A 21,578-nucleotide genomic window follows, 5' to 3' on the forward strand; every position below is an offset into this window, starting at 1 on the left:
TCCTCACCTCAGCCCCCAACCCAAAGTAGGATCACCCCAGGGCCTTTGCACTGGCTATTCCCACTGCCTAAGATGTTTCCCCCTGACACCCAAGTATGCGGTTCACTCTCTCAAGCCTCCACTGAAATGGCATTTCACCCAGCGGGCTTCCCAGAGCACCTGTGCCAGTGAGCGCCCACCCTCGCTCTGTCTTTCCTCTGGCAACTTTTGTTTTACTCAAAGCACTGACCACCACTTGACATGCATGAGATATGCGGGGTGTTGAAAATGTTCTCGGAAAACACAGGTTATGTTTTCCAAAAAATTTTCTTCACACTGAAATAAACATCTTTTAATTCCACTTTTCCATGAACTTTTTGGTGTGCCCCTGAATTTACTTTTTTTTTTAAGATCTATTTATTCATTTGAAAGGCTGAACTTACTTGTGAGTAGTCTCTCACCTCTCTCCTCCAACTCATACAGACTTGATTGATTTTGTCTCCCTGGTGCTTAGAACCATATCCCTGGCACAGACAGCAGTACCTGACGCTCAGAGAGTGCAATGCATGTGTACCTATGCACAGCCCATGTGCATGTCTGTGTGCAGGTATGTGCACACATGTGTATTGTATCTGCGTCTGTGCACATGTGTGTATGCATGCATGTGTGTGTCTTACAGGGGATGGGTTCTGTCCCACCCAGGGTTTGTCTCCCACACCTCTCCTGTGATCCAGCCCCGCCCTGGCCCCCGCCACTCTCCAGGTCACAGAGAAGCAGCATCGCCTGAGCGTCTTTCCAGGGACAGCAGGACAGGCTGTGTCTGTCCCGCCCTCTGAAACCAGGGTTTCTGCAAGGTGGCTGTGGAGGAGGGAGGAGTCCAAGGCGGAGGCATTGTTGCACTTTTCTCTCCGAGGCGAAAGACCTTAATGAGGCTACTGATACTTGGCGCTGAGCTCCTGGACCTCAGAGTTTCCCCTGGGTCCTACCTGGGCGCCCTCCCTGCACCTCCCGAGACCAGCCTGCCAGGGAAGGGAGAAGTCTCTCTCTGTATCCAGTCCTGCTGCCCCGGGGAAGCAGGGCTCTTGTGTTTTGCTCTGCCCCTGTCTGCCCAGGAAAGCTTTAAAGGGAAGGAGTGAGAAATAAACGAAACCAAACACTTCTCTTTGAGGGCAGCCAGCCACGTGTTGGAAGCCGTCTTCTGAAGACAGCGCTAACTTGCAGACTCTCGCCCCGCTGTTTTTATTGGATGGCGCCTAATGAGGGTTGGAAGGACCAGGGTGAAACCTGCAGGACCTCTAATCAGGTCTTTTATGGTGCCCAGGGTGGGGGCTGGGGGGGGGGGCTTGCTTTCCCCTGCTGCTGGGCGTGGCTGGGCTGCAGACCCCGGCTCCCCAGAGCTTCCTACTCGCTTCTCAAGCTCCAGGACGTTTCTGAGACAGCACTAGGAGCCACCTGCACTAGACCCAGAGCCAGCCCAGCCCCCAGGCTGCTACAGGTCAAACCTTTTATAAACTACAATGGAGGCCGGCGCTGAGGCTCACTAGGCTAATCCTCCGCCTTGCGGCGCTGGCACACCGGGTTCTAGTCCCGGTCAGGGCGCCAGATTCTGTCCCGGTTGCCCCTCTTCCAGGCCAGCTCTCTGCTGTGGCCAGGGAGTGCAGTGGAGGATGGCCCAAGTGCTTGGGCCCTGCACCCCATGGGAGACCAGGAGAAGTGCCTGGCTCCTGTCATCAGATCAGTGTGGTGCGCTGGCCGCAGCGGCCATTAGAGGCTGAACCAACGGCAAAGGAAGACCTTTCTGTCTCTCTCTCTCACTGTCCACTCTGCCTGTCAAAAGTAAAAAAATAAATAAATAAAACTACAGTGGAGACAATGTCTAGAAACTGAAATAAGACACATAAAATATGAACCCAATTTTTAAAGTTATGACTGGGTCAGATAGACATAAAATTACTCTGTGAAACTGCTATTTATTTTTATTTATTTGAAAGGCAGAGTAACAGAGAGAGGGAGAGGCAGAGAGAAAGTTGTTCTATCTACCGGTTCATGCCCCAAATGGCTGTGATGGTTGGGGCTGGGCCAGGCTGAAGCCAGGAGCCAGGAATCCATCCAGGACCCTCATGTAGGTGCAGGGGCCCAAGCACTTGGGCCATTTCTGCTGCCTTCCCAGGCGCATTAGCAGGGAGCTGGATCAGAAGTGGAGCAGCCAGTGCTCCAATATGGGATCTGGCATTGCAGGTGGCAGTGTAACCCACTCACCATAACACAAGCCCCAACTATGGAAGTTCTTAAAAATTCACTGAATTTCTGAAATTAACTTGTTGTGAACCAGTAACAGCATGTGGAGCTGCTCAGATTCACAGGCGACACTTTCAGTAGCCTTGGTGCCAAGGTCAAGAGCGTGCATGTGGAACGTGGGGGAACCCCCCTCCATGAGGGCCTGGCTGATTCTTTCACTAGTTGGCCTATGGAACAGATCCGTTACCTTCTGTGAGCTTGCTGCCTCGTCTGTACGTGGAAACACCCTCTCCCTGGACGGCTGTAAATGTTAGATCTCTCTATTATGTCTAGTGCAAAGCCGAGAAAATAGGAAGCGCCAGGAAGGAAAAGCCCTTAGGAGAGGATCCAAAGACGCTGATCTCTGGCTGCAGACGGGTGCCGAGCAGCAGCTCTGAGACAGGGGATCGGAGCCGTCCGCAGGCACCTGGCTTGTTGGTCTTTGAGAGAAACTGGCCGCAGCCAGATGTGCAGGGGCTGGGGCCCTCCAACTGTAGCTGCCCTCATGGTTTCCCAGTGCCTCTCGGGAAACCCTCTCAGATGGGCTTTGATTGCTTTCTGGGCGCTCTAGCCCGCACTCTGGCTGGAAAAGTACAGCCGGCGGCTTCTCCACCAATGACAATAAAACAACCATACCTGTAATGAACGGTAATGACGTCTACCTTGTCGCGCCTTTGAAATATTTCAGCGAGACTTCTCGCTGATGCTATCAGACTCCTGGCTTCCTCCTCCTCGTGGTCCTGCCAAAATCTGTGACATTCAGACCCAGAGAAACAGGAACCAGGTTTGTCAACTTACTGCTGCCCACTTAGCGGCCCAGCCAGCGGCTGGGAGGGAGACGGGCCGGCTGCTGCTTGCTATGGCAGTTTCTGCCACCCAGCAGCCCCGGGGCAGGGCTGGGCGCTTGCATTTCAAGGCTCAGACTCCTGCTGCGCTGGGGACTGGGGGCCAGTATTTGACCATAGGCAGTCGCTCTGGAAGGAAGCACTCTCCAGCGGCCGCCTACAGGACAGAGAATATGAACAAAGAGGCGTTAGCGATAATAGCGCTCTGTTTTACCTGACCACATGGTTCCTCTGAGCCAAGCGTGCCGTTAATGAAAAGCTTCCTGTTGGTTATTTCTTGCACTCATCAAGATCACGGGGCAGATGCTATGGTTTCCAATTTGCAGGTGAGGAAGCTGAGGCTGTGATCATTATGGAAGCCAAGCATGCCTGACTCGAAGTCTGCGCTCTTAGCAGTTGACGTTGGTGATCCTCAAAGTTGACGGGAGGTTGGAAACACCAAGGGAATTAGACAAACTACAGGTGGCTGGGTCCTGCCCCAGACCAGTGAAATCAGAGTTTCAAGGATAGGGACAGGTGTGGGAGCTCACTGCCCTCCAGCTCTTGGCCCAGGAGTATGCCAGGAGCACACGGACAGCTGGTCTACCAGTGCAGAGTCAGTAGTGTGGGGGGAGTGAGGACCCAGGGCATGGGGGGAGTGAGGACGAGAGACAAGGACGGCTCTTCCTGGAGCTCTCCAGTCCAGGGGTGTCACTTGTCCCTGCCCGGAAGTCAGACACCATCGCTGTGGCTGTCCTGGGAGCACTGGGCGGCGGAAACCTCTCCAGACGTTGCACAAGTATTTGAAAACGAGACGAGCGCAGAAGGCCACTTCGTCCTTCATTCTCCAGGTGCTTGAGCGCCCGGTGTGCAGTAGGCCCCACTCACAGCAGACGCCCAGACTTCCAGAAGCTGCACCCACAGGCTGACTGACAGCCGAGCTGCTTCTGCCATGCATTCAAGGAAGCCTCCCTGGCCAGATCGCAGCCTGTCCGCTTCTGCCAGCTTAGGGTTCGTGGTGTCCCAGGGGCTCCGTGAGGAGTCGCTGGAGGCAAGGTTGACCCCCACAGGGGGGCCCTGCATTCTCAGGCCCCCAGGGGCTGCTGCAGAGGCGCCGGCAGGTGTCTGGGTTGGCTGCAGCCCATCCTGTCTCAGCATTGTGGCCTCACACAATGATCGCAGGCTTCCTGCTTGAGGCTGGTGGGATGTTGAAAAAAGACCCGACCCCTGGGCGAAGCATAACACAGGATATGGGGCCCTGTAGACCCCACAGACTCCAGCCACAGCGCCGGTCACAGTGAAGTTCATGAACTGTGCAGTCCAAGCAAGACTCTACCATTTCACAGCCACACGACCTTGACTAGTTAATGCAACCACAGGAGAATGTGTGGGGTCAGGAAATGCATGTTGGAAAAGCCTCAGTTTCTTCATCTGTGAAGTGGGGATAATAACTGAGCCCTTAGCCTTAAAGCACCCATCTGGGGCACTGCATTCTTGGCACGTAGTGAGGACCCCGCAGGTGGGGATGGCGGTGTTTGTCCCTGAGGGTGTCGCTCTCTGTAGAGGGCTTTGCACAAGACGGCACGGAGGGGATTGCCCTAGAGCCGGGCGCCGACTGTTAGAGGCTGGGAGAGGGAGCGCAGAGACTCCCTCCGTGGGGGCGGAGAGAGTGGGGATGTTGAAAAAGAAACCACACTAGCGAAAGTTCTGGAGGAGCCCAGCCCAGCCAAGTGCGGGCAGGGCTGGAACTGAAAGAGAAACTGAATTGCTCTCGTGTGCAGGTGACAGCTTCCACCCCCGCCCGCCCGCCCCACCGCCTTGCTCTGGGGTAAACAGTAATTACCCCAAACCACAGCAGCCCTGGGAGGTCCTGGCGGGGGCTTAGACTTGTCTGCTTTCCTCTGCCCTCACAGGTGACCTGGTCTCCCGCGCCATGCACCACATGCAGGGGCGCCATCCGCTGTGCCCGGGCACCAGCCCTGCCCGCCAGGCCCGCCAGCCGCCACAGCCCATCACCTGGTCCCCCGACGCCCTGCACACGCTCTACTACTTCCTGCGATGTCCACAGATGGAGTCCATGGAGAACCCCAACCTGGACCCCCCAAGAATGACACTGAACAATGAACGGTAGGGAGGTGCCTGGGCTATGCACCTGCTGGGGAATGCTTTCACATGTGCACTGGCCTACTGACACAGTGACCAGAGCGCCCTGGAACCCTGGAGCTGGCCTGCCTGCCTGCGGGGGTGGCCTGGGGATCCACATGCCCGCAGGCCTGGCTGGTGTGTAGTGGGATCATCTTTTACCCTGGGCCCATGCAGCGCGGGTCACTGAGGCTCAGATATGTGGGGCTTGGGGCTCCCTGAGACCCAGCTGCCTCTTTATAAACTGAGATGTTCTTCCTACCTGGAGGGGCAGTGAGGAGAGAGCACCGAGCACAGAGGCCGGCAGCCGGCCTCTGTCAGTCACAGCTGTCACGTCTTGATGACAGTGATGTCACCGTGGGTCTCCTCGTTGTCAGAGATCTCGGGCGTGGTTTGTCCCTTCTCATTTACAGATGACAACGCCATGGCTATGGCTCTTTGATCTCCAGTAGGTTACTGTTTAAACACTCCCAGGAGCCCTACCCTTTTCCAGCTGAGGACAGGGTAGCTAAGAACAGATGTACAGGTTGCACACTGCACAAGGGAACTCACTGAAGGGCATGGGTAGTGGACGCACATGGGGCCGTGTCCCCTTGAGGACAGGATGCCTTTGCTAACTGGTCTACCCAGGTGACTGCAGGTGTCGAGGCAAATTTCCACACCATCGGGAAGACCCTGGCAATCCCATAGACAGGCAGCAAACATTGGAAGCTAGAGTCAGATGGCCCGGGCGTGCGTGACAGCTGTGGCATTCAGGGGCCTCCTGACCTGGGTGCGAGGTTCCAAGCCTCCGTGAACCTCATTTCCTTGGCTGAAAGCTGGTAATGAAGCGGGTGGATTGCACAGAATCACCAGCAGTTGAGCACTGTGTGCTAGGCACTTCACATGTGTGTGCTCGTTCGTTTCACACACCACCAGGAATGGGGGGTGCCTATCATAGTCCCATTCTACAGATGAGCAAGTGGAGGCACAGAGAGGCCTGAGAACTGGCCACGTGCACACAGGCTGTGCTCCTGGTGACCACTGCACTACACTGCCTTTATTAAGAGAAGCGAAGCAACAGTGGCCCTGTTTCCACACAGAGCAGAGTTCCAGGAAATGCCGGTCCCTGCGGTTCTTATCGCTGGTGCCATTATCATGTCGTCATTGTCTCATTTCTCTGGGAGTTGGGCGCGAGGCTGGGCGGGGCCTCCCAGGGCTGGACACCAAGCAGGAAGCCTGCAGGTGGGGCTGGAGCAAGGGCGTGGGCCCAGCTGGTTCTGCTTCGGGGAGAAAGTGTTATGGTCTCAGGAGCTGGCTGGAGAGGAGAAAGAGCGAGGAAGACAGCCAGGAGGAGGCGGTGCAGCAGGCTCGCTTGCTGTCTGGACAGGTCCCAAGGGTGCTGAGTCTGGTCTGGTCACCCAGGAGCCTCCTCTGGGTCTGCTGCCATAGAAGCAGCAGGGCTTCTGTGCTGTGTGAGTTGCGGCATGGCGCTGGGCCATGGGGCCAGCAGGCCTGTGGCAAAGCCTGCCTCTGTAGCCACTGGCCCCTGGCCTCCTTGGACACCTTGTGGGGCCCTGTGGCCTTCTCCCTGGGGGACCCCAGCCCTCCCCAAGCCGACAGCCGAGCGCGCATAGCAGGGTCCACATGTGCATGCATTTAGCTATCGGATGGTTTGGAAACCACAGCCTGTGGCACCAATAAATTGGTAGCAAAGGTATTTTTCCATGAGTCATTTCAAATGAGTATTAGACATGTAGGAAATTGGAACCACTGTTAGGAAAAAAATACAGAATTTTCAAAATCTGACACTAAAAGGAGGACACCCTAAAAATACTCGGGCAAGCAGACAGCCCGAGCGCGCTCTGGTGGCCTGGTTCCCGGCTGCTTAGGCACATGCTGCTGTCCCTCGCACCTACCTCGATGGGACACGGGGTGGCACCGGAGCCTGGCCAGCCCTCCCCAGAGGCACTGGAGCTCAGAGCACTGCTGCAGCCCTGGTCCCCCCTCCCAGAGCCCGCCACCTTCTCCCAGTACGGGAAGTAGCTGGAGGCGCTGAGCTTTCCAAGCTGAGAGCACACGGCCTCTGCAAGTCTAGGGATGTCCGTCTGTCTCTCCTCTCTGTCTTGTTCGCTTGACGCTCCTTCCTGTGTGTCCCGCCTCAGCGGGAACCAGATGTGACGCTGTGGGGATCTGGCCCAGGGCTTTGCCTCAGGGGACTGGTGGCTGCCTGGGTGTGCAGCTCACCAGCTACGTCTGCTGAGCCACGCGCTGCCCTGGGGCGGCCTGAGTCCTCTCTGGGAGGGGCTCTTCTCCCCACAGCTGCCTGCTTGGGGGCTTGGCGGGGAGCCTGGGGGAGCTCAGGGTGCTTAGGGCACCACCCTTGATGAGCGAGGAGGTCACCTGACGTCACTTCCCTCCAGTGCCTTCGTGAGCCCAGCAGCACCTGCCTCGGGCTGCTGCCCGAGAGGGCTAAGGGAGATGACACCAGACGCCCTCCCGACGGCATCCCTGCTCCTGTTCCTGGTGCCCCGAGACACAGCAGCAAGGGATATGTCCACATCATCTCCATCTTACAAACCAGGGCACGAGGCCAGAGGCAGGCAGCGCTGGACGCGGGTTCGAGCCAGGTCCCTGCGACTCGAAAGCCCTTGCTTTCCACCCTGTCAGGCTCCGGCTTTCCCAGTGAGCTGCTCAGACCTGATCTTAAAGCTCCAAGACCACCGGGTGGGCCCTGGCCCACGGGGTCACCTCCTCGGGCCAATCCAGCCCTGCCGGCCTCTCCTCTCCCAGGACTCCTCCCTGGGGCAGTGTCGCAACCGGACCCTCCCTGTACCCACCTAGGATGCCACCGCTGCCGCCTCCTCTCCATTCTCCTCCTCCTCCCTGTCCTCTTCCTCCTCCCCCTCTTCCCCCCCCCCCTCCTTTCCTTCTCTCCCCCGCCCCCATGGCAGATTTGCCTCCCCCACCCCCCCCCCCCCCCCCCGCACAAGGTAGGGCCTGAAGCGCATGAGTAGTCCCAGCTGCTGCCCCGCAGGGGGTGTGGTCACCAGAGCGCAGGCTCCCAGAGCAAGAAGCGTCCTGCCGGGGGTGCAGGGTTGCCCGGGAGATGGGGGCGCCTCTCTCACCTGAGGTCTGGAGGAGACCGGACAGGTATCGGGTGGACCTCGGCCTCAGGGGACATGCCTGGAGACAGGGGATGGGCGGCAGGGCCAGAGTCCTGGGCCTCTGAGGAACAAGGAGGAAGGCCATGTAGACACACAGGAGAGACGGGGGCCTGCCTGGGGGCTGGCAGAAACGCCATCAAGCAGAGAGAAGGGGGACGTGTGGACAGAGGTGCAGGGGGCTGGGGCAGACGGCCCTTGAGGGACCTCTGAGCGGTGGCCATGGCGGGGGACTGGCACTGATGGCAGGCCACTCGGCCACACGCCAGCCCATTGGCTGTAAGCTTCCGCCGGGCCTCAGCCCCTGGCCTCCCTCCACTGGCCCCTCATGGTGCCACTTCGTGAGGGGTGGGGGCATGCTCAGAAGGCTTAGGGTCTGCTGGTATCTAGGACTCTAAACCAAGAGGCTGGGATTTGGGAGGAGGCCTGGAAACACCCGATGCCGTGACTCCTTAGCCAGCGAGAGGGCCCTATCGGGGAGGGGACACTGGGCTTCACTGCCTGCTGAGGATTGTATTTCTTTTTCTTTTTTGAAACACATGAAGTGTGCTTACATTCATTTATTTTTTTTCACTAAGTTCCTGTTACCTATTTTTATTAAGATTTATTTAATTATCTGAAAGCGTTACACAGAGAGAGGAGAGACAGAGAGAAGTCTTCCATCCGCTAGTTCACTCCCCAATTGGCCGCAACAGCCGGGGCTGCGTCGATCCAAAACCAGGAGCCAGGAGCTTCTTCTGGGTCTCCATGTGGGTGCAGGGGCCTAAGCATTTGGGCCATCATCCACTGCCCTCTCAGGCCATAGCAGAGAGCTGGTTCGGAAGTGGAGCAGCTGGGTCTTGAACCAGCACCCATGCCAGCACTGCAGGCGGAGGCTTTACCAGCTATGCCACAGCACTGGCCCCTGATGATTGCATTTCCACCAGCTGCTTACCCCCGAGGCTGAGCAGCATTTGGCACTGACTGAAGGAGTTGCACACTTGTAGAACGGCACCTGGCTCGCAGTAAGTGCTGAGCAGGACCTCTTATTAGCGGGGTCCTGTGTGTTAGGCCAAGGGAGCAGGGCCCATGTGGCAAGAGGAAGCAAGGTCCCCAAGAGGGCCGAGAGCAGAGCAGTGGGGCATGGCGGAATAATAAGATGATAAGATAAGGTTTTTTTTTTTTTTTTTTTTTTAAGATTTATTTATTTGAAAGGCAGAGAGACAGATCTTCCATCTGCTGGTTCAGGCCCCAACAGCTAGGACTGGGCCAGGCTGGAGCCAGGAGCCTAGAACTCCATCTAGGCCTCCAGGGCCCAAGCACTCAGGTCGTCTGCTGCTGCTTTCCCAAACCCGCCACATGCGAGCCGGGTGGCCTCGGGGTGTCACGGAGCCTGCCCCCTGCTGACCTCGCGGGGTGCTGTGGGGCTTGCTCTTGCTTCCATAAGGCACTGACAGTAGCGTTTGCACACAGCACTGTCAGTGGTCTTCATCGCCATCGTCCTCACACTCGGGAGGCTCTTTGGGAAGCCTGGAGTAGCTGGGACATGGTGCTGAGCCCGTCAAGGATGTACCCCAGCCCTTGAAGGGCAGCCATGCCAGCTTGGGCCACGTGGGTGGCGTGGGCAAGACTTCTGGGTCTACACTTTGAAAACACAGACACTCAGTGCTCTTCAAGTCTTGCCTGATCCACTAGGCAAGGGTTTCAGGGTCAGGTTTGGGCCAGGGGTTCCTCTAGGATGGCGTGAGGGTCAAGGCCAGCCCCTCCTCCTCTGACTCTGTGGTCTGAGCGGGTCTCCTCATCTCCCTGGACCTCAGCCCTGTCCTGCATGCACTGGGGACCCTGGCAGAGCCTGCCTGCTCAATGGTCCCCCACCCCCAGCTCTGGGGAAATATCTCAGAAGTGCAGGAGGGACCCCAGGCTGCAGAGGCACCCCTGTCTCCTTGTCCTCAGATGAGCACGCGCCACCCAACATGAAACGCCCACCCACCGCAGGGGCAGGCTCGATTCTCTTTTGCTCGGCTTGCGAAAATGTTTCCTTATCGAATAATAGGGATGATGACAGTGGTGGCTTTATACTACTGACTTGTGATTCCCTTAAATACCATTTCAAGAAGATTTGCAATGTTAAGCTCTTTTCTCTCTCCCTCTCCCCCTTTTTGTGCATTAAATTTCCATCTGTGTACCCAAAATGGAAGTAAATGAAGTCAGGACAGCTATTGAGTGAATGAAGTGCTCACTCCCATTATTCCTCAGGCTGAGAAGTCCAATAACCTCCGAAATGGCTCGGGAGGCTCTGCTGTGCTCACCGGGGGCTGTCCCGCCCACCCCACTCACCCCCAACCCTCACTCTCCCCTTGTTCTCTCTCCATGAGGTTCTCTTGCTCTTGTGTCTGTTTACTAGCTCGTGTGCCCCTCCCTCACGGCTCTGCCTCACTCCTGCAGTGCCCCCAGAGCCCTGAATAGACAGAGCCTGGCACGTTGTAGACAGTGCTGTCTTTCGCTCAGTTCATGAACTAGGCTGTAGGGACCAAGGGCTGGGCTCTTTGGGATGGGAAAGGCCATAAATCTGAGGTCCCACCTCTGCCGTGTCTTAGCTGGTTGACATTGGTCCAGTTATTTCATTGCTCAAGCCTTAGTCTGCCCAGTTTGTGGCTTGACCCACTTGCCAAGGCTGTGTGGGACCCCGTGTGCCTGTAAAGGACTTGGCACAGGACAAGTGCTCCCTATAGGGTGGCTGCCCTTAGTTGATAGAATTACTGCCATCCAAAACCTATAGAGACCACAGTGACCGAGTCAGCGTTAATGCGTGGATAACCCAAAAACATCAATGCATTTAAAAACTGCACACACCCAAAATGCGTGTTTTCTCCCCCTCTCAATTCCTTCAGTTACTGCCCTTAATTCTGTTTTCACAGCCCAAGACAGTAGCCCAGGGAGCAGGTGCCTGAAAGGATGAGGTAGACCAGATGTCACAAAAGACTTGGCACAGGAATTCTGTTGGACAGAGGCATTGCCACTCATAACTCAAGGAGTTCAATGAACTCTACCCCCTGGATTTCACCCGCCCAGGCAGGCTGTCAGTCACCGTCCACAGTTGGTGGCACGCCGTGCCCCTGGCTGCTGGGTCTGGCAGTGTCTGCCCGTGGTGGGCTGCCATTGCCGAGGCTTGCACTTGGGAGTCATCCAATGCGATTCATTTCACACCAGTTAGAGGCGTGGAGACAAAGCGGTTCATAAAGCACCTTCAGACCACAGCTAACAGGCGCCCACGGTGGCTCTTGGAGGGAGCTGTGGCCTCCCGTTTACAGATGAGCAGACTAAGGCCGGGAGAGGGTCTAAGGCGTGCCTGAGGCGAGGAAGCGGCAGCCCTAAGCCTCGGCAGAGAGGCCCGAGATGACCGCATCATGAGTTCGCAGCGTCCGCCCAGGCCAATCCCTTCCCTCCCTGGGAGAGAGAGGGCAGGACTCGGGCAGCTCTCGGGCAGCGCCTCCTCTGCCCGGGGGGCCTCTCCCCTCGCTGACCCGCGTTTGCCAGGCTGAGGGTGGCATCTGCCCAGCCTCGAAGAAGGAACAAGCCGGGGATGGGGGCACACAAAGGAAGCGGCAGTGCCGGATAAGAGGATGGAGGCAAAGAGGACCCGCGCCCCAGGGGCTGCTGTTGGCCTGACTTCCTGTCCCATTGTCGCATGCTGCGGACCTACGGAAGCTGCCTGGCTGCCGGCTGCCAGCTCTGCGGCCTGGAGCGTTTTGACAATGAGCTTTGTCTGCCGCGAGGGCCTGTGCAGGGAAATCCCAACTCCAGGGGGACTCCGTCGATTGTGCTCTGACCACAGCGCTTCCTAGGCTGAGCTGGAAACTTGCCAGGTCCCGAGGCTGGGCGGGCAGCCTGGCAGCTCAGGCCGTCCCCGCACTGGGCCCAGCCGCCCTCCTGCCTGCTCTTACTCGCCTGCCCAGCGGCCCTTCCCATTCCTCCCCTCCCACTCGGCCCCCGGAGCAGCACCTGAGCAGCTTGCCTGTGTGCGGTTTGGGAGGAAGAAGCCTCGTCAGATTTCCTAAGCCTGGGGTGTGCACCCCTTGAGGTTCTGGGGCCTCCTGTTCCCCGACCGGCTTTCCGGCCTGATGAAGCTATGAGTGCAAAAGCTGGAGTTTGGGCAGAGGGGTAAAGCGGGCACACCAGGGGCTCAGAGCACTTGCTATGTGGCCCCCAGTGTGTCCACTGATTTGTTAGCTGGTGTTTTTTTTTTTTTTTTTTTTTTTTTTTTTTTTTTTTTTTTTGACAGGCAGAGTGGACAGTGAGAGAGAGAGAGACAGAGAGAAAGGTCTTCCTTTGCCGTTGGTTCAGCCTCCAATGGCCGCCGAGGCAGGTGCGCTGCAGCCGGCGCACTGCGCTGATCCGATGGCAGGAGCCAGGTACTTATCCTGGTCTCCCATGGGGTGCAGGGCCCAAGGACTTGGGCCATCCTCCACTGCACTCCCTGGCCACAGCAGAGAGCTGGCCTGGAAGAGGGGCAACCGGGACAGAATCTGGCACCCCGACCGGGACTAGAACCCCGTGTGCCGGCGCCGCAAGGCGGAGGATTAGCCTAGTGAGCCGCAGCGCCAGCCAGCTGGTTTGTTTTTAGAACCAGACAGGTCAGCAGTGGCCAGCCGTGCAGCCCGGGCCACACATCTATAAAACATACGCAAGGAGTATGCACCTGCCAGGGTGGCCAGCAGGGTCAGAGGTGAAGGATACAGATGGCCTCGTGCATACCTGGCACACAGCAGACCCTCAGCACCCCCCAGAGACGTGAGGCCCCCCACCCCCAGCCCTCCCTGAGCTGCGGCTGAGACACAAGTGTGAAGTGTAGGTTCTGGTCCTGTTCCAGGAGCCTGGTTCACTCTCTCCTGCTCCTCTTCTGGCCGGCCCTGTGGCCCAGTGTCACCAGTTGCCAGTTTTTAGGAATTTCCCCCTTACACAAAGGAGCTTCAGAAAGTCTGTAGAGAGTGGAATTGAAATTATTTTGAAATCCATGCAGATAAGTGAAAAGTGTGCATTATGAAAAATCTATGCATGGATCTCAAATCCTTTGTTTTGCACCAGAACAAGCTTAATTACTTCCTTTCAGAAACTTTTTGAAGTAGCCTCGTATGTTTAAATCTGTCAGGTCTCAAGAGCTGCCTTCCTGTGTTGCCTCCTAGAAACTTCTAGAAACTTCACCTGTCAGCCTGAATAGTCACCTTTCTGCCTCACATTACAGGGACTGGAGAGAGCAGGGGTTGTGTGATTCTGCTCTGCTAACTCCCAACAGGATGGACTGTCCCGAGAGCCCAGGCCCATCCCTGCCCTGCAGCCCGGCAGGTGTCTATGGGGGAAATGGGGTCCATCCAAGCCGGCCTCATTAGCAGAGGCCGCCGGGTGGTGGCAGGTGCCCTGGGAGGGAAGTGTGTCTGAGCAGATTGGAGGCCCTCACTGGCTGGCCACCATGTGGTGAACGAGCCAGAGGCACCAAACACTAGGACAGTGCGTGTCTGCCACACGGCAGTAGGGCTGGGTAACGTGCAACCAGCAGGCCGGGGAGCCACGCCCAGCCAGTGGAGGGAGGCAACTTCATGGTGCTCTCGGTGCGTGGGAGGTGAGCCTGCTGGACCGGCCACGTGCCCTCTGGGTAGCCACACACTGGGGTGCCGTGGCCTGGGAAACGGGGCAGGTACACTGGGCTTCACAAGGCCAGCGCCCGCCCCACTGTGTGGGGAAGGCTGCAGGGGCGGAGGCCCGGGAGCAGTTTCCACTGGAACCAGACCACCTCATCAGCTGCCCTGGGGTCAGGCTCAGGTACCAAGGACAGGTGACCGTGCTGCGCGCCCTCCCCCTCGGCGTGGGACCATACCCGCCTTTCCCTTTCTCACTCAGCCGTGCTGTCCCCACGGAGCTGTTCCCAGTTGGAAAATTCTCACGTGGAATTGTTAGCTTTTTATCTGGAAATGACTTCCTTTCTTTCCGAAGGAGACTCATTCACCGATACCCAAGCCCAACTCAAGGCGTTAGGACAAAACAGATTCCCCCTTTTCCCTAGACAGCTCTCGGCTGATCCAGTAGCACCGAGCCAAGAGCAGACACCTGAAACCATGCTGGTGGCCACAGGGCCTTGGCTCTGGGCGTGAGGAAGGGGCCACGCGTGTGTGAAGGGAACAGCTGAGGCCCTGTAGGGGCCCCTGTGCTCAGGAAGAAGGGAATGTTGGAGACCGCAGTGCACTGTGCCTTCTGAGAAGTGGCGGTCTGGGGAGACAGCAGACAATACACACACACACACACACACACACGCTAATTCCAAGCTGGTCCAGGCTGCATGGGCACCAGGATGCGGTACTGGCTTGGAGGGTGGCTGGACCAGGAACACTCTCCGCTGCCCAGAGTGGACAGCATGAGCCAGGCAGAGGGACCCTTGGCCCCAGTGCCCCAGCACTGTGGTGACCATATGTTGTGCTTCGCCTGACACAGACCTGGCTCAGCCTGGTTGTCCTGGCACCATGGGGAACAGCACTTCTGTGCCCTCCCATAAGAGATCCGGTTTGGGAAGCAGATGGTCGCTGAGCCTACTCACCTTCTCATCCCCAAGGTGCAGGACGCAGGCCAGGGACTAAGCTGAGCCGCAGGGGGCTGCACTGTCTGGGGGCTTGGACTCAGTTCACCTGCCAGCCCAGCCGCTTACGATGCACAGGCGCAGGGTGTAGACAGGCGACTTCCTGCTTCCCCATGGGTAGATGGGAGGGAGGGCATATCCAGCTTTCTAAGCAGGGAGAAGTGGAGCGTCCCTAATCCAAAAGAAGTGCCAAATGCTGTGACATCTGTAACTTTTAGAGCACCCTCCACTGACATGGCGCCCAACAGTAAGCTGCATTCCGATAAAAAGGAAGTTCAGGATCGTGGAGCATCTTGGATTGCAGCTTAGGGACGCTCCACCAGCAAAGTCCATGCAGAGTTCAGCCAAGCTCAGAACAACTGAACCCCTTCTTTCCCAGCATTCCTGGTAAATGGTTCTCACCCCGCATGAGGGTTCAGTGAGACACAGGCTGAAGGGACTCTAGACAGTTGCGGGTGCTTAGCACCTGCTCCGTCCGTGTTCCTATGAGCAGTCCCGGCTCCACTGAACCTGGCACTGGGGAGAGGGGGGGAAGAACTCACAGCTAATCACAGCGCGCTCCTGTTCTTGTGTATCCAGGCAAGCTGTGTCTAGCGCCTCTCATCTGGGGCCCAGGAATGTAACGAGCCCAGTGCATTTGCCCTGCAGAAAGTCCAAAGCCTGGACTCCAGCAGGACCCTCTGAGCCTCGGTGGTGACTGGGCCCCAGGTCAGCTCCACGTTCTGCCGCAGCCTGGCTCAGACAGGGTGAGAGAGGCCCGGGGGTCTGAAGAGAGAAATGTGCCCGACTGCGACTCCAAGCCGAGCCAAACCATCCTGGTTTACCAAGCAATTCTAGAAAAAATAATTAGTCCAAGATGTGAGCCGGACTAGAATTGCTTCCTTTGTGCCGGCACTGGAAGCCGCCTTCAGGGGCACAATGTTGGTTTTATTCTACATGGATGTTTTGGCTTGGTTCGGGGCCGCGGTGGCTCTGCAGAACTCAGGGAAACCTGGCAAGGGCCTGAGCTGCCGGCGCTGCAGAGCCAACCTTGACCTTCCAGAGAGGTCTGTTTGTGGAACAGCTTGGCGTCTCTGCAGATTCCTGACCATGTCACTTGCCACCCCGGCCCCGGCCTAGACCGGGGGCGTGTAGGAGCCGTGTGTGTCTGAGCAGGGTGAATTCAGGAGAATCACCACACTCAACCCCAGTGCTTGGTTCTGGCTCCAGTCGAAGGTGGGGCACAGTGAGGGGAAGGATTTGGGGTTCAAGGTGGGCAGAGTCATGGCCAGCCCTCGCTGATCTCTGTCCCACCATTCCCTGGACTCCAGGGGGTAGGTGGGGCTTAGAGAGTGCTGGGGAAATGGCACTGCAGAGCAAGCCTGGGGCTGCGCGCACTTCCTGCACCCCTTCCAGCCCTGGGGCCCAGGCCTGCACCCAGTTCCCTCTGTGTGGGTGCACAGGGGCTCGCCCAGCTGGGGACAGAGGCGTGCGGCTGTCTCGCACGCCCGGGGACCCAGGCCCCACTTGCCAACCTTGAGTCTCGCTCCAGGCCCCTGCCTGCCTCGAGGAAGAACAGAGCCTGCTTTGAGCTGGAAATTGGAGGCGTTTCCTGTTCCATGTTGTTGAGACGCTGCTGCTTACGGGGCTGTAATCCCAATAAATCATAGGCTTGCTGAGTGGGGCACGGCTTGTGTGTTTTGTTTTGGTTTTTTCTTCCTCACCTCCCTCCACCCCCGTCCCAGACTGAAGGGACCTCTTAAAACCAAGGCCTTAAGCGTATTCGCCTTCATTTTTTAAAGGAGGGAAAAATGGCTTTTGCAAGCCTGGTCCTGTGGAGGGACCGTATGAGACCCTTGGCCCGATACCATCAGGGCCACCTAGGCAATGAAAGGGAGCAGGGAAGAGAAACGGAATGACAGCCACTGGGTCTGGCATCCCTATCTCTGCCCAGCCAGCTGTGCCACCCTGAGTGCGGCCCATCCCCGTCTCGCAGTCCCTCCTCCGGCCACACAAGGAGTGGGTCAGATTTGCCAAGCTCTTCATGTAGAAGCCAGGTTTCACCGGTGGATTCCACGGCCCCTCCCTCCTTGATAAGAGTTGCTCATGTCTGGGACGCGTGCTTCCAGAAAGTTGATGACCCTTTGATCTGTTTGCCCGTGCATGCACTGTTATTCAGGTCGGGCACAGACATCAGTGGGGGTGGGGTGGGGCGTGCTCGAGTGGCTGGTTCCCCCCGCATTCGAGACCCACAGCCCCTGGATCTCTGTGCTCCCCCGTGCAAGTCTGCAGTGCCAAGGCCAAGAGCCTGCGCTGCCAGGAAAGTTTCCAGCTTGCACTCCACATAGTGGTGGCGTTTGTTTGCTCTGTTTTATGAGCTGGGCTGCAGTGGGTGGTGGGCAGTCGCTGGCAGGCCGGTGCAAGCCTTGCATGTTTATACTCGCTGCCGGGGGTGGGGGGAGGGGAGGCAGGGAGCCGGCTGGACTTGACCAAGGCTGCAGCTGAGGCATCTCATGGGGCCAGATTCCTGCAGCCTTTTCTGCTGTTAGTGTTTTCTCTCTCAACAGCTACTAAACTAGTAATAATCGTTTATGTTTATGGGGAATGTAAAGCGCTCTGTGTACATGCTCCAGCTGTCTTGGAAGGCGGTTCTGTACTTGATACCCATTTTGCTGATGGAGCAGCTGAGGCTGGGACAGGAGAGAATCACACCATTTAACCTCTTCCATAGTAGGCAAACAGCCCCAAGAGGGCTACAGAGCTCGTTCAGCTGTACGGAAGAAACCAGGATGCTGCAGGGGACGGGGTCCAGGAGTGTGATGCAAACCGATCACCACTCTTCACCGCCAGGGCGCATTCCCAGCCCCTCACCCACAGCTGCCCACCAGCCCCTGAGCAGTGTTGCTCCCACGGCATCTGCTAAGGACTAAGGCAGTGGTCCTCAAAGTGGTGCTCCAGGGACACCTGGGGTCCCAGAGACCAGCTCCGGGAGCCCACAGGATCAAAGCCGTTGTCCTAATAAGACATTGTTTGCCTGTGCACTCTCATTTTCTTGCAAGTGTCCAGGGGAGTTTCCCAGGGGCCACGTGACGTGCTCATGTCCTCACCGCGGCAGCGCATGGGTTGTGAGTGGGCATATTCATGTGTGCTGACATTTGCTCAGTTTCCACCGCGGGCACAGTCAGTAGCCATAGAGAAAGCACACAGGCCGAAGCTCGCTGAGGTTCAAGATCATTTTTAAGTGTACAAAAAAATTTTTTGAGAACCGTTCGGAGCTATGAGACTCAGCCATAGGGAAATTCAGCAAGCAGAGAGTTTCCTCCGCCTGGATCCAGCCTGCAGACGTCTGCACCGTGGCATGGCCGTGAGTGGAAGGCAAGGCGGGAAGCAGGACTGGCCTTCTTCCTTGGGAGGGAGCAGAGCCGCAGGCTCCCAGGAATAGCGCATACCTTGCCCCTCGAAGCCCTGTGACCCTGGGGTTACAGCCACGGCCCCTGCGGGTGGGAGTTTTTATAGGGATTTTCCAGAACGCCCAGCAGGGCAGGCGGGCTCTTCTCGGCATGCCCGATGGACTGGAGGAAATTGCCAGAAAGGAAGCGGAGCCTGGACAGTGCAGGCTGGGCGTGCAGGGGACGTTACAGAGAGGCCCTGGGAACTGCTTATCATTCAACTTCCCCCAGACCCCAGGCCAGGGAGGGGGCTGGGCCAAGGGGAAAGGCCTGAAGCGGCCCCTCTGGGGACAGGCCCGGCCTTGTGTGCGGCCACGGGTCACACTCGAGAGTCAGAGGAGCTGGGTTTCTCTGTGTTGAGAGCGGTGATCCGGTGATCCGTATTCAGTTCAGCGATCGGAAGCCACTGAAGGTATTCCAAGCAGGAAGGGATTTAATGCAGGGAATTGGGCACTAACAGAAAAACTGGAGGAGCTGCTAGGCTGAGCCCCCAGGGGTGACCCCAAGAACAAGCCAAGCTGCCCCCAGAGCTGTGGGCTGGAGCAGATACCCCTGGGGCTGCGATTCAGGGTTGGAGCTAGAATTGAGAAGTCTTTGCTGTTGCTTTCACCACCACCGCTCCTGCCTCTGAAGCCCCCCAGCAAGGGGGAGAATTGGACACTGGAATGTTCTCGTGGGGGAGGGGGAGAAAGACCTCATAGCTTCACGACCTGGTTTGCTATGATAACAAACAGGATACCCAGGTGACCTCTGCCTTAGTTCTTAATGGCGGAGTTGAATTTGTGTCCAGAACCCCAGCTGCAAAGGATTCTGGGAAATGTAGTTTTTTGCCTTTCACATCACCAGCTAGGTTGGTGGCGTGGAAGTGGAATGAGCTGGTGCCCCGCAGAGGCCCGGGTTAGCGAGCTTGCACTTTCTCCTGTGCTGAGCTGTCAGAAGTATGAGGCGGGAGAATGAAGATGCCATCTGATTGGACTTCCTGATTTCCCAGACTCCTCTGGTGCATGGTGGGGAAGGGGACGCCTGCTTAGAGGTTAGCAGCCACTCTTGGCACTCCGTCTCGGCTTTTGGCCACAGCGGGGAAGAATGGCCGGCAAACTCCTGATCCCCCGTCTATTCATACCTCAATTTCCAAAGCTGAACGTTTAAATAGAGCCTCCTGTGTGGATCAGAGGGCAGGCGCGCAGCGGTTCTCAGAGCCTGTCTTCCCGCCGGGTCACGTAAGAACTGGAAAACTGAAAAATATTGGGGGGAATTCAAGCTGTCACTCGTAATCGAGGGAGACCTGACACACAGCCCGAATTCATGAATGAGTTCTTGTTCCTTCCCGGGCTACCCAACTTCCCCCAGAAAGCCCGGGCGTCCCCTGTAGGTGAGTCAGCCCCGTACCCTCGGAAATCCCACGTTCTTTTCTGGGCAGAGATACTACAAGGCCCCACTGAAGGTTCCGAGTGCCTGTACGTACACTTAGTCATTCAGCAAATGCTTATCGAGGACTTAACTGTGTCAGGCCCTGGGCCGGGCCTGGTTTTGAAGAATACAGAGGTGTTCTTTTTGTTTGTTTTGGAGAGGGAGTCTGGAAGACTTCTGGGAGGAGGTGGCACTGGCTTTGATCCTTGATGGGTGAATAGGATCTCGGTAGGCAGTGGGGAGAGCTGGTCGCTGCTTTCGTGAGCAGATGGGAGCAGGTGGGGTGTGTGTGTAGCCTGGAGCGTCCTGGTGCCAGGAGGTAGGCAGGGCAGGGCTGGGGTGGGGTGGGATTCGAGGCATCCCTAAGGCCCGGGCTGGTGAGACCTGTGTCCCCCACCCCCTGCCACCCCTCCTCAGAGCCATTGGGATGCTCAGTGACCCAGCTAGGTGACTGCAACACAGCCAGACCACCAGAGTCACCTTCCAGGAGAACCACCACCTCCGAGGTCACAGCTATCTGGGGTCCTGCTTCTGTCTGAAATCAAAGCGGCCTTGGCCCTCGAGGTGAGGGACTTGTCCCTTTGAAGATGGCCCAAGCTGAGGCAGGCTCCAGCCATTGCCTGTGGCTGGGTCACAGCATCTCTGTCCTGGTTGGCCTTCTTCGCTGCCTGTCAAGGAGACAGCCGGTGTGCCCAGTGCTCCCAGGGAGCGGGGTGTGTCTGGCCGCCTGCCCCTGGCCTGGTGCCTGCTCTCCGGCTGGCTTTAAAAGGCAGGACAGAGGGTGGCAAGGCTGAGAGGCGGGGCCGCGGGCCAGAGCCTGTTGTAGGCTGGCTCTTGGGCTGTCATCAGAGAAAACAGCCCGAGAGGCCCAGTTCCGGGGCTGCCTTGTCCCTTGGCCGTGGGGGCTGGCTGGCCCCTCCAAAACCGTGAGAGCTGTTGCACTGCGAAGGGCTCTCCCCAGGGCTCTTGCCAACAGACTCTCAGAATGGCCGAGAACAAGAGGAACCTTCCCTCCAGAGCGAGGGGCCCCGCCCCCGCCCCCACCCCCACCCCACCCCCTTCCCCCAAAGCCGGCCCGGTGGAATCAGAGCCAAGTGGGAGGAGGGGCAAGGCTCAGCTGGGGGAGAGGGCGGTCCCGAGCGGCCGTATAAGGCCCTGGGCACTTGTCACAGTCCGTGTGAATGGCGCCCCCTGGTGGCCCATAGGGTTGGCAACCCAGAGACCTTGCTGGACATCAGCTTCCAATCCTGGCTGCTCCACACAGGTCCTCTGTGCCACAGGGACCCCAGGGACCAGGGCTCCCTGAGCACCAGGCTGGGGGCAGTTGTGGCCAGGCACAGGACGTTGTAGGGCTCACCTTCACCCAGGCCCTGGTGCGGAAGGAATGACTGTCGGTGCACATAGATGACAACCCTGAGAATTAGGGACACATGTGTCACGTGTGAAGTGACTCAGGGTGTGCCTCTGAGGTGGCGACGCTGGGTTGGAGCCTGGGTCTGTTCAACTTTTTGCTGTGCACCCCCCCAGGGGGTCTCTGGCCTGTGCAGGAAGGACCATCTGGAAACCCCAATGCCCATGCTGTGTACCCTGCCCCATGAGTGGCTGAGGGCCATTGGTCCCACTACTGCCCAGGACGGGACTTGCTTGTGCCCCTGACCACGATGCTGTGGGCCGAGGGACGGGTTCTCCGCCGCCAGACCTCCCAGCTGCTGCTGTGCCGCCAGTGCCCCCACACACACCTGTGTCCCCAAGGGGCCCCTCCACCATTCCA

General features: G+C 57.8%; 1 protein-coding gene and 1 long non-coding RNA gene across 2 annotated transcripts in view; one reads left to right on the forward strand and one right to left on the reverse strand.

Moving 5' to 3' along the window:
• ABTB2 (ankyrin repeat and BTB domain containing 2) overlaps positions 1-21,578 on the forward strand; it is a 170,347-nt gene that overhangs the window by 132,807 nt on the left and 15,962 nt on the right. Inside the window, exon 3 of the mRNA XM_008269616.4 lies at positions 4,994-5,207. Within this exon, the coding sequence (XP_008267838.1) occupies positions 4,994-5,207 (214 nt within the window). The remainder of the gene's footprint in view (positions 1-4,993; positions 5,208-21,578) is intronic.
• On the reverse strand, positions 17,488-20,836 carry LOC103351242 (uncharacterized). The gene is made up of 3 exons (XR_519000.4): positions 19,900-20,836; positions 19,521-19,632; positions 17,488-18,803 (listed from the first exon to the last, which is right to left on the reverse strand). It is a non-coding gene; the product is annotated as an uncharacterized lncRNA (long non-coding RNA).

This window comes from Oryctolagus cuniculus, chromosome 1, assembly GCF_964237555.1.
Source record: "Oryctolagus cuniculus chromosome 1, mOryCun1.1, whole genome shotgun sequence".
Classification (NCBI taxonomy): domain Eukaryota; kingdom Metazoa; phylum Chordata; class Mammalia; order Lagomorpha; family Leporidae; genus Oryctolagus; species Oryctolagus cuniculus.